Genomic DNA, 13,155 nt, shown 5'->3' on the forward strand with positions numbered 1-13,155 from the left:
ATAGTGAGGAAAAAAGGACTCTGCATATCAAAACTCTTGTTTGTGAAAGGATGGTAGGTCAGTAGGCCTACTGGATCACTCTCCTACTGCAACATGCTGTTGGGGAACCTGTATTGCTATAGGAATCTTCGGTAACTATTGAATGGTAGTGAGCAGGAACCTGTTGCTGAAATTGTAGCAAATGAACACAATGTTATTGAAGAAAAAATGAATGCAAATTGTTACTCTGTCTGTAAACAGAGTCTCTGATGATGATGATGACATCATTCAAACCTCAGCCTTGACCTACAAGTCACATGCAACCAGTAAATTTGATAACATGACCTGTATGACCATAGAAAATATATTATGCCGACATGTAGGCCCTACATGTATTTACGCTTATAAGATGACATCAAGTTTTGGTAAATTGAATGGCCCTTGAAGACATAGAAAAAGAATTGTTGAAGGTAATATAAACAGTTTCCTTGTCAACCACTTTTACATTTTATTCTATGAAGGCATTGCTACCAGACTCATTGACATCAGACTAGTGCAAATAAGGACCATGGTCAGACTGATATTTGCCGTTGCCTGTCCTTGGACTAGAATCAAGGCGCGCCAATACCATTTTATTGTCATGCTCATGTCTGCCTATGGAACACTTTGTTATATTGAAAGGAATTTTCATGATTAGAGCAGTACACAGCTAAGTCAATTAACTCAATCTTTCATGGTTGTAATTCAAATATTCATGCAATGACGGTAATTACTCCTCTGTTCATTTATAGTCTTTGGCTCTAGACTGAATGTGTGAGGAAAAAAAAAAATTAAATAAGTGAACGCAATAATGCTTAATTCCTTATGAGGGTATTCTATTAACTCATGTTCAATTTATTTTGCTTTTCATATCGATTTGAAACTCTCAGAACACAAGAAAATAAAGAGTGAAGAATGGCAGTCTTTTCTCATATAATTGCTTTTGAATTCCTACTCATGCATGACCTGTTTCTGCTTTCATGATAAGAATTCAGAAACCTGAATCCAAATCAAAGCCATTTACCATTTGCACTGGAAAAATACATTTTAAAAACAATTTCAAAAAATGTATTTAATAACAGTTTAAAATGAATAAAAAAATACATCAGGTTTTTGATCAATTTTTATTTTGATTGTATTTTCCTAGCGGAGCTTCTAAAATAATAATATCAGTATTTGAGGAAAAGTTGATTTTTGCTTGTGCTAGAGTTAGGCAAATGAGATTTGATACATTTATATTACCTATGGATTGCCCTTGGACAAAAGCTCCATGGTAATAATGTGTGCTAGAAAGTTGTGAAGACTGTTAAAAACCAACATCATGATCAGTGCTTGGGTCAATGGCAGGATACATTGGGTCACTGCTTAACTGAATTTGTATTGTCAGACCTCAAGCATAAAAGGGACTATTACATTTATTCATAGTTTGCCCTCTGACTCAATGGGTGTGCCAGGGTGCCCTGTCTGAATGCCTGTCTGGTCATAACAATAGTTGTTTTCACACACAGGATAAATTGAAGTGAAAAGTTCATTTTCATTTGAATTACTAGTATAGGGTTAGGCCCACACACCCTATCAACTTCTCCTTTTTATTACTCTTCATTCTTTTTTCTCTGCTTCCTGTTTCTCTTATTTGAATTTTTTTCACTACTTTAATAATGGGGGAGGATGCAGCATCAATTATATTGCTCTTATGCTGAACGAAGTGATACTTCTGATGTGGAAGACCATGAAAAGCAATCACCTTATATATATATCTATATCTATAGGCCTATATGAAATCAATAACCAAGTGTAATGAGCAATATCTCTTTAAAAAATACATTTTTTTTCTGAGGCAGTGACATTTTTGTCTCACCTGCGAAGCAAAGTGAGACTATAGGCGCCGCTTTTCCGACGGCGACGGCGGCGGCGGCGGCGGCGGCGGCGGCGGCGTCAACATCAAATCTTAACCTGAGGTTAAGTTTTTGAAATGATGTCATAACTTAGAAAGTATATGGACCTAGTTAATAAAACTTGGCCATAAGGTTAATCAAGTATTACTGAACATCCTATTAGAGTTTCATGTCACATGACTAAGGTCAAAGGTCATTTAGGGTCAATGAACTTAGACCATGTTGGAGGAATCAACATCGAAATCTTAACCTGAGGTTAAGTTTTTGAAATGTCATCATAACTTGGAAAATATATGGACCTAGTTCATGAAACTTGGACATAAGGTTAATCAAGTATCACTGAACATCCTGCATGAGTTTCACGTCACATGACCAAGGTCAAAGGTCATTTAGGGTCAATGAACTTTGGCCGAATTGGTGATATCTGTTGAATTCCCATCATAACTTTGAAAGTTTATGGATCTGATTCATGAAACTTGGACATAATAGTAATCAAGCATCACTGAAAATTTTGTGCAAGTTTCAGGTCTCATGATTAAGGTCAAAGGTCATTTTGGGTCAATGAACTTTGGCCGAATTGGGGGTATCTGTTGAATTACCATCATAACTTTGAAAGTTTATTGGTCTAGTTCATTAAACTTGGACATTAGAGTAATCAAGTATCACTGAACATCCTGTGCGCGTTTCAGGTCACATGACCAAGGTCAAAGGTCAATGAACTTTGGCCGAATTGGGTGTATCTGTTGAATTACCATCATAACTTTGAAAGTTTATGGATCTGATTCATGAAACTTGTACATAAGAGTAATCAAGTATCACTGAACATCCTGTTCGAGTTTCAGGTCACATGATCAAGGTCAAAGGTCATGTAAGGTCAATGAACTTTGGCCATGTTGGGTTTTTTTTGTTGAATAACCATCATATCTCTGTAAGTTTATTGGTCTAGTTCATAAAAAAGGGAGATAAGAGTAACCATGTATCACTGAACATCTTGTGCGAGTTAGAGTAGTATTCAAAGTGAGCACTGCTGCTATATTGAACCGCGTGATGCAGGTGAGACGGCCAGAGGCATTCCACTTGTTATTGAATTCTACAGCCATATCATAGTGATAATTTTCACCTTTAATCATTTTTATGAGTATGTCAGATTTTGCTCATTTACGCTAATTACATTTAGGCCTAGTTACAAGTCAATGTTCATTATTTGATCATGCACATGTTATCACAGAACAACAATGTATATTTACACATTTCTGAACTTTGGAATATTCTCTGTAGGCATAGCCCTTGCGACAAATCCTAAACATGAAATTTTCCTGTAATGGATGTGAGTTGGTTGTCTCATCTTGTTGACTGTTTTGGAAACCACTAAATTGGTCCATTGGGGATGTATCATTTAGGTTTGATTATTGCATGGACCTGTATTATATAGGTCCATGATTATTGTAAGTCTCATGCTATAAAGCACCTTTTCCAAAAGCAATCTGGGCCCATCTTACAAAGAGTTACGATTGATCCGATCAATCACAACTATGGACGGCCAGCAATGTCAACATCTAAAATACATGTTTGTTGATCAAAACATTTTCTAACTATGATGTATATTCATGCATTCATTGTTTTCTTGAAAATTCACTGTGCTTCTTTTTGTTTACACAAAAAAACTGCACAATGTCCTCTGTAAACAAAAATCTGCACAATGTCCTCTGTAAACATAAATCTGCACAATGTCCTCTGTAAACAAAAATTTACTGTGCTTCTTTTTGTTTACAGAGAACATTGTGCAGATTTTTTTGTGGAAAAAATTATGACACTTGATGGATTTCCATTAAGTTACGATTGATTGGATCAATCGTAACTCTTTGTAAGACAGGCCCCTGATATGCCATCCCTGGTCATCATTGCAGATGAAATTTGTACAAATGCAATAATTTGAAATAAATCAATTGTGATTGTCATTGACATTTCGCCATTCCGTTTTCCTCTTGTATAAATGTTAACCTTAAACCTGATTACATTATCACATTTTCAATAATTTTCACTTCATATTTTACCAATTGTAGTTACAATAGGTTGTGTAGCTTGAGTCCCTACCTCATTAGTTGTGACACATCCCCATAGAGGTCTCAGAGGTTCTTTGTCGCATCAAATACTTTGTCATTATTGATGTGAAAAACTGAGAATTTTGCTTTTGTTGCTCGCTCTTTGCCCTTCTTTGTAGGTTATATGTTTCTACACTATGCCATAAAAATGCAATGAAGCATAGTGTCTGTGCATGGTACCACAGTAAAGGGTATAAGCTTATACCCTTTTCATAAACCTATCCTCCAATTAACCGCCTAAGAGTAATGCGGATAATTCAATAAAAATTGCGTTCACAAACTACGAAAATAAGCCGCATTATTTTTACAAGCGCTCTTCCATTTCATATGGTGTCTGACCAGTATTCATTTTTATTGATGCTTACCTTTTTTCTATGTATATCTAGTTTACTTATTTAACTTATGATTAGATATGATGTCCTTTCAGATTCTGTCTGTGTCTGACCTTTCCATTTCTCTCTTTCTGTCTTTCTCCCTTTCTGTCTTTCTCCCTCCTTTCTCTCTATCTCCTTGTTGCTCTTTCCCACTCTCTTGTCTATTATGATTGCCATCATGTCATTATTTATTTATTTATTTATTTTTTTTTTTCACTTAATTCTTATATTTCTAATCTGCAATGTATTGTTTACTTGTGGGTTTTCTTGTTCTCCTTTATTACTTTTTTCCCTCTTTATCTTTTGCTACACTCCCTCTCTATTCTCATCTTTTCACATGCTCACTCTTGCCATTCTTGCTCCCCTTTCTTGCTTCTCACCTGTTTTTTTTTTTTTTTTTTTTTTTTTTTTTTTTTATATGTATACACAAATTAAATCAGTCTTATTACATGCAACTTTTTATTCTATTTCTTTTTATACTATTACTGCATTTTAAACATAATGTTTTTTCTTCTTCAATGGTCACTGCATGTTATGTATTTATTTCTTTGTTATGTATTTTTAAAATGTAAACTCACATTGTTAGTCCTCGGACTTTTTGATGAGTATTTTTTAATAAAACCTAATTGAATTTGAATTTGAATTTGAATTCCTGAAAAAGGCGGATAATCGTCATGACAACTGGACACGCCCCCTCCGATGCGGTTGCGTTGGGAAAGGGTGACCTTGTGACCGCATCATGGCAATTAGCCGCATTATTTGGAAATGCGTTCATAAACTCGAAATCTTGTCCCGATGCTGCTATTATGCGGATAATAGCAGCATCAAAATAATGCGGATTACTCTTGTCCTCCTCCAATTTAACGACCAAATTATGCTGCTATTAGTCGCATAATTGGGTTTATGAAAGGGGTATTATTCATCATTTTTCAGACTTGACTTTTTAAATTCTAAGTCATTAAAAAAAAAATAGAAATGTAGTGATTAGGAATGTGGTCTTATTATCAAATCCTGAACACAGGCTTGTTAATGTATTCCAAAATAGTGTTCTTATATGTTTCTTAAGATGGGAGTGTTTGCATACAATCATTGAAATAATGTATCATTGAAATTGAAATGTTAGTTCATTTAAAGGCCTACCTATGTGGCATTCTATCATGGCTATCATACAGCAAAAATATACCAGGAAGAAAATAGTTACCAATGGAGTGCTCTATTCTTAGATGCATGATTGATATACAGTACTGGTTATTTCCTTGAAGATAGTATGACTTTACCAGCTTCGATTACATGAAGATGGATGTTTTTGGGAGTATTAAAGATACATGTAAACTATAGGTTTAGTTAGCAGCCTTAATTGTGTAAGGAAGCATTCTGGGAAGGTTCTTGCATGGAGTTATTGATATCTCCATGGTTCTTTTAATAAATATGTTTGCAGAAGGTTATTGAACTTACCAATAGAGTGATGAATTCTTGCATATTTATATGCACACTGTACACAAAGTGAATGTTTGGGACTATGTACAAACTATCGACCAGATATTTCAAAATTTTATTAAAATTTTTCAAAATTATGTCATGATTGTGAAGGCATTTTAAGGGGAAGTATTTGCAGTGTATCATAAGGTGGTTTCAAAGCGCCTCCATCATAAGAATCCCTGTTAAATTACGAGAACTTTTTTAGGCTAAAAAATACCCATTAATTATTCCTGCATTCACACCGCCCCAAAACATACCCTTCAGAATATGTTCCTGAAGTTACGAGCATGCGCAGTATGGTTTGTATAAGCAGGCAAGGCGCGAGATTCAAAATCACTAGCCCAGCAGCCACCCACGGCATCCGCGCCCAACGACATGCTGGGCTAAAAGTTCCCGTAAATTGCTTTTACATTGCCAAAATACCAGCGAACTTGGAAAAATCCCTGCGAAAGTTCTCATAATTTCGCCAAGTACCTATTATTTAGCGGGTATTTTCTTTCGGGGAAATTACCCGTAGTTTGCTTTCACATTACCAAAATACCTGGTATTTTCTGATTGGGGTAAATTTCTCGATCAGAGAATACCTGGAACTGACATTTATGTACAAATTCCCTTGAAACATCACCCAAAACATTCAAATCGTGCAATACAAGGTTATACAACTGAACTGTAACTTTAATTGCCTGTACAGAGAAAACAGATTTTGTACAACCAGGAAATTAGTTTGTAATCTTCATTGATAATATGCAAATCGTTGCAGATTCCAACTACCTAATGTAGCTGAAAGTTGCTGTCTTTACTTTCACTTCTACAGACAAATAGCACTGTAAATTATGTCGGCACTGTGAAGAGAAATTTTGCTGGAAGTGTCAAAGGGGATTGTTCATGTGTGCAAAAAAACTGCAAAATTGTGAGCATTTCTCACAGTAAACGTTTAAAATTGCCTTAATAACTTCTGACAATGATTCTTAGCTGGATAATAATGATGATGAAAACAATTATAATGATGGTTATGATGATGAAGCCTGTGATAGTTATGGTGTTATTTAATTTGTTTTCCAGTTCCAATGGATAGAATGCATTGCTTTGTGTTGTATGTATGTCAGTTAAATGATATAATGGAAACTAAAAGAACAAGACAAAATAACTGTAACAGATGTTATTTCCTAAGAAAATAATTTTCATCAGACTCCATTATGTTTTATTTACTGAAAACATACTGTCTCTCTTGGAGATAAAATTTCATAGATGGTTTTTATGTTTATATATGACTATATACTATATGTGACTTTAATAAGTGATGAATTTCTTATAATTTATATTTGAAAATTTCATCTTTTGAAATAGATTAATGTCATTTGAGTCAAAGTAATATTTGATTTGATGCAAATTAAATTGATCATTTAGATTCAAACAAATACTCTCAATTTCGTGGAAGTGTGATTTGTAATCCATTACACTGCTTTTATTATATCTCTTCCTTATAGATATTCTTCAAAGACAAGATAGTTGATGAGGATGGGTATGTGATCGGTGTGAAGAAGAACGCTCTTCAAATCTTCATTCCAAAGTTTGGATTAGAGGGCACACTCTACGTTCAACAAAATGAGGATGGAGTCAAGACTAGTCCTTTCACATATGATGATGAGGTAATAAGAAGTGAATTATTAGTCTTTTGAAAATTATTATCATTGGTTTTTGCATAATCATTTTCACCGTCTCCATTGTAATCATTGTTTATGATGATTTATTAACCAAAATAATATATTGTCCTTGATCAGAGCAATTATACTTCCCATGATATGTCTTTGTGTCTCCATGCCGACAAAAATAGTTATTACTCCCACCATTGTCATAACTATCATATTTAGCTTCATCGCCTTTCATTATTATCACCAGTATTATCGTCATCATTATCATTTCATCATCAGTATCATCACCGTCACCACCGCCATCATCATTATCATTATCATCACCATCTTTATCATTATTACCACCAACATCATCACCAACACAACCATCTCCAAAATCATAACCATCATCATATTTATCCCCATTTCTCATTTCTCTGTGGACTTTCACAATCATATTCTGCCACCTCAGTTCTGTCTTATACCCCTTTCACGCTGCCCTCTTCATTTTTCACCGGCGAACTTCTCCGCCTCGCATTCCTCACTTCACCGGCGAAAAAAAAATGTACCCTTTCGCACTGACATTTTTTCACCGGCGAAAGTTCAATGGGCGATTCGAGGGTATCTACTTGGCCACAGCATTCAGCTGAGCTTGGAAGTAGTTGCGCGCGGAATCTCGGTGCAGGGGACTTCGGGAGAGAAAAAATTTGACCTCTGACGTCATTAAAGAGGAGAAGTTCTCCGGTTTGCTTTCATACTGGCTGTTTCACCGGCGAAGTTCGCCGGTGAAAAGTTTCACCGGCGAAGTTCTCCACCTCTAGAGGTGGAGAAGTTTGCCGGCGAACTTTACCGGTGAAGTTCTCCTGTGTACCTTTCATACTGGACACTTTCCCCTTCGCTGGCGTACTTCGCCGGTGAAGTTCGCCGGTTAAAAGCGCACTGTGAAAGGGGTATAAAAGTCCGTTCACCCATCATAGGTCCATGGTTCACCTCGTTTAGTGAGAATGAAATGGATAATCAGGGATGGATCCAGGATTTCAGATATGAGGGGTATCTGTGCCATCGTAGAATATGGTTTGACCTGTTCCCGTAAAGCAAAACAAGCAAACTAAATTAACTAATAATAAAAAAATGGGGGGATCACTTCAAATGGGGCAGGGAGCACATTGCCAATTTGGAACAAAAATGGGGCACAAGGTGAAAAGGGGCATGCCCCCTTGCTCCCCCCCCCTCTTTTTTAGCACCATGTCTTTATTGTATTGACAGGTGTATCTCCCTTTGAGAATTCAATCTCCAACCTGTCACCCAGTGATGTGTGATAGACACCTAGGTACAGCTGGTGGGAGGGAGGAATTCATTATCCACACACTCTATTGGGGATTTCACATGTGGGGTTGAGAGAGGGGGGGGGGGGCACTTATCTGAAATGTGGGGTCATGTATGCCATCTGTGACCCTCTTCCAATCTGTGTTTGATGCATGAAGAAAATATTTCCAGGATATGTTAGGTTTATTTTTAGTTAAAAACGAACTTTTTTTATGTGGCTTAGAAGTTTGCAGATAGTAACCGTGGCAGCTCTCCTTGGGGAGGGGGGGGGGATGGCTACCCTCAAGGAATTTTATTTTTAAGAAAATAGAAATGTGTACAAAATCCCCGGGAGAGAGGGTGATCGGAGTGATTGCTTTTTTTCCTGCTCTTAGAAGAAACAAAATGCTTGGAAAGTTGCAATTTTGGGGCTTGACTGTCAGACAAGTTATAACATAAATGGGTCCCCTCTATGCACCATCCCTTTAAGAAATCCTGGAACTATTACTGCTCAAAAGAACCATTCATATTTGAAAATTGACATAAAATAGAGATGAATTATAGACCCTTTTATTTCTTGACTTAAAAACAACAAAATTGAGATAAGACTCATGACATTAAAATAAAAAAAAAAAAAAGAAAAATGTGAAATTCAACTGGGTACAGGGTCCCATCTTACAGTTACAAATAATTATGATTAAACTGCTCAACCACAACTATAGAAAGCCAGCAATGTCAAAATTTAAAATACATGTTTATTTGTAATACACGCTAGATGTGTAGCCTATAAGCTATTTATACATTCATCACTTTCTTGAAACTCAGTGTGCTTTGCCTCTTTATTTCTCTTTGTGTACAAAGGACATTGTGCAAATTTCCTGTAGAAAAAAAATATGACAATGATGGATTTCCATATAGTTGAGATTGATTTGATCAATTGCAACTCTGAGTAAGATGTTACTGTGAATTGAATCTCAAGGTTATAAAGTAAATGCTTGTTTCGCTGGTGATATCTACCGTGTTTACACATTGACTCGGCTCGCGTGTTGAATCCGCGAGCCGGGTTGAACACTGCGAAGAAGGGATCAGAGATCGCGTTTATACGTACATATAAAAAGGCGAGTTCAACACGGCTCGCGGATCTCGAACGGAAGAAGAATTATGACGTCGCAAATTAAACGCGGGAAATTCACCGCCGGAATCGAATCTTGTCCGTGCGAACAACAACAATGCCAAAAGTGAAAGCGCGCGCAGTGACCTGGTCAAGAGAGTTCGACACGGCTTTCTGTTTACACACGAAAAAATTGCCGAGTCTGACTCGGCTCGCGGGTTGAAACCTACGATTTTGGCAGATCAAAAAAGCCGTGTTCGACACGGCTCGCGGATCACACTGATCGCGTTTACACAGCATAAAATTGCCGTGTTGAGCACGGCTCGCGTGTCGAACCCCCGAGCCGTGTCACTGTGTAAACACGGTAATCATGGCAACCGATTGGCATTGGTTGACATTGTGATAGATGCAAACACTCCAGGGAGGTGACAGGTGGGGATCAAAACATACATGTATTGGCCATCCAAATATTGACTGTCATATTTGTGCAATGAGAGAAGACAATGTAGTCTTTGTTCGCACTAAGAACACACATTACAAATGTTTGCCATATCAAAGTACATTCAAAGATGGTGTTCATGTTCACAATAGGTTAGATGGACATATTATTTCTAAAAATAAAGGCTTAAAGGGGTAGGCCTACTCCAGGCTGAAACTGAAATGAAATGAACAGATTAAGAACAAAACACTGAAAATTTGATAAAAATGGGGCGAGGAATAACAAAGTTATGGCAATTTAAAGATTTGCATTATTCTGGTGAAACATACAGTTCTAGGCATGTCTTCATGAATATTCAATGAGTAAACTGATGATGTCATATCCCCACTTGTTCTTCTGTATTTTATTTGTGAAATTAGGTTTATTCAATTTTTCTTTTCAAGAACCAAAAATATTAGATCACTGCTGCAACTTATTTCATGACAACAATGGAGACACATCATTCACACATGTATGAAAAAGTGAAACAATTATGATTTCATGTAATAACATTATAAGAGAAAGGAAAGTAGGGATGTGACATCATCATTCCATATATTGAATATTCATGGCAACATGCAAATTACTGTTCTCAAAATATGATGCTAAATTTTTAAAATTCAATAACTTCGCTATTTGTCATCAGATTTTGATGAAATTTTCAGCATTTTTCTCTGTGACTTTTACTCTATTTATTTAGATATAAATATTTTCAGCCTGGAGCATCCTCTTAATTAATGATACAGCTTTTGAGAGACCCATTTGCTGTTGCTGAGGCTGCCTCAACTCCAATCTACACATATTGTATAACTGCAAGGCAATTTATTAGAAATTTATGCATATTTTTGGAGAGGTTTTTGGTATACTTTAGAATAATCAACTTGCCCTGTTAGGCAACCCTAAATAAATTGATTTTTTTTAGATCTGTAGGTAGAGGGCCATCACATTTTTGGGGGGGTACATGATCTCAAATATAATTGAAATGTGCATGAAATCAGTAGTTATTACTTGCTCAGGCACAATATGCCCATAAAGACAAAGTGTTCAAACAAATAGAAAAACATGTACATATTTAAGTAAAATTCATACATTTACAGGTATGTTTGAAAACCTTTTTTAGGTGTATAGAGAGCAATGAGGTAAGTGTGCCCCTTCCTCCATGGGTTTCCATTCCTAATTCTCATGTAAAAAATGATGCATATCTCTTACTTGGAGGAAGTGATAGCTTCAATTACATTTTTGTTATGTGTTCTTTTATTCTGCTATTGCTTGATGCATTCCAGACGTAATACCCTTCCCTTTTTTCTTCATTTTGTTTTGCTCATGCATAATGGTGAAATAAATCTCCCTTTCTCAACTCATTGCAGTGCCATTCCATATTACCATCCCTTGTAAAATATTTGCATGAAGCTAGGCTCCTCAATTCAAATGACTATCAATTGAGGTTGTGTGAGAATCTGTCTCAAATTAAACGCTTTTTGAAAAAGCTTTGCTCAGAAAGGCTGAATGGGTGAACCCCCTAGTGACATCAATGTCTCTTTTGGGGAAATCCCCAGTGATGTCATTATCTAGTATGAGGGAAATTCTTAATGACATCATCTTCCCAGGGTTCAAAGTGCATTGTCTAGGGAAGGGTGAGATGCAGAGAGTGTCAACACATCCTGAGTATTAGCCCATTTCTATTCTCCTGTAGTCACATAACCAACAAGAAATCTGTGTTTTGACCCATGGATGTGTAACAGCCCTTGAAGTCTCTGTTGAATTATAGTTTTGTAGCATGGGACCGTTTCGGGTGGGGGAGGATCTTTTACTTATACAATAACAGAACAGTGCAGCGGAAGGGTTTTTAAACGAAGAATCCCCACCCTGTCCGTCTACAGAGGTAGAACTTGAATAAAACACTATTAGATTGTAATTATTTTACTATGTAATAATCACACATCACATAATCAAACACCATCAATCAACAACATTCACACTATGTTATTAATTAATGTAAATCATAATACTCGATAAAATAAACTAACATACTCATTATATAAAGGATATATGTTCCTTTAATTCTAAGCTAGATTAACATTATATACATGATATTTACAGTTATAAAAAATTGTGTAACTCCTGGTTACATAGTTACTTGAACGAGTATGAACATATAGTTCAAATTATACTTCATAACTTAATTTACTGGACATAACTTTAGAACAGTTGTTAAACAACTACTGATAGTAAGACTAACATAATGACATTGAGGGTCTCAGTGCAGATATAGTAAAATGTAGAAGCTGTTCATGGTCAGACGACCAGTGACCTGAGAATCAGGAAAAAAAGAAGTTACATGATAATAACTTTATGGTGGATGTTTCCTCTCCATCTCGACAGTTGTGAAGAGGATGTCTCCAGAACTTCTATATAAAGGTATTTTCGATGATACCATTATTTTGGGGAAGGGGTGTGTATATTTATAACTAATAATACTTTTTGATCCTTAGTCATCTCTTTTAACAAAAAAAAAACCAGTAAACAATAATTGCTGACCCCTTCAGGGTAGCAGAGATGGAATAGCCCATCAACTTTTCCCCAAAATACTTCTACGTCATTCATGACATTCACGTCATTGCTTTCTGGGAATAAGGACCACCTGACCCTTACTCACGCTAGCCAGAACTGACCATTGGTTCTCTCTTTCACTCACTCTCTCTCAGTCTGTACAGGAGGTCATGAAAACTCGCTGCTCTGACCTTCTCCCTCAATATCCCTAC

At 36.2% G+C, this 13,155-nt stretch overlaps 1 protein-coding gene across 1 annotated transcript in view; it reads left to right on the forward strand.

Annotated features, from left to right (window-relative positions):
* Window positions 1–312: 312 nt before the first annotated feature.
* LOC121417568 (exosome complex exonuclease RRP44-like) overlaps window positions 313–13,155 on the forward strand; it is a 35,379-nt gene continuing 22,536 nt past the window's right edge. Inside the window, exons 1-2 of the mRNA XM_041611334.1 lie at window positions 313–449; window positions 7,356–7,517. Coding sequence (XP_041467268.1) covers window positions 414–449; window positions 7,356–7,517 — 198 coding nt within the window. The 5' untranslated portion in view covers window positions 313–413. The remainder of the gene's footprint in view (window positions 450–7,355; window positions 7,518–13,155) is intronic.

This window comes from Lytechinus variegatus, chromosome 1, assembly GCF_018143015.1.
Source record: "Lytechinus variegatus isolate NC3 chromosome 1, Lvar_3.0, whole genome shotgun sequence".
Classification (NCBI taxonomy): Eukaryota; Metazoa; Echinodermata; class Echinoidea; order Temnopleuroida; family Toxopneustidae; genus Lytechinus; species Lytechinus variegatus.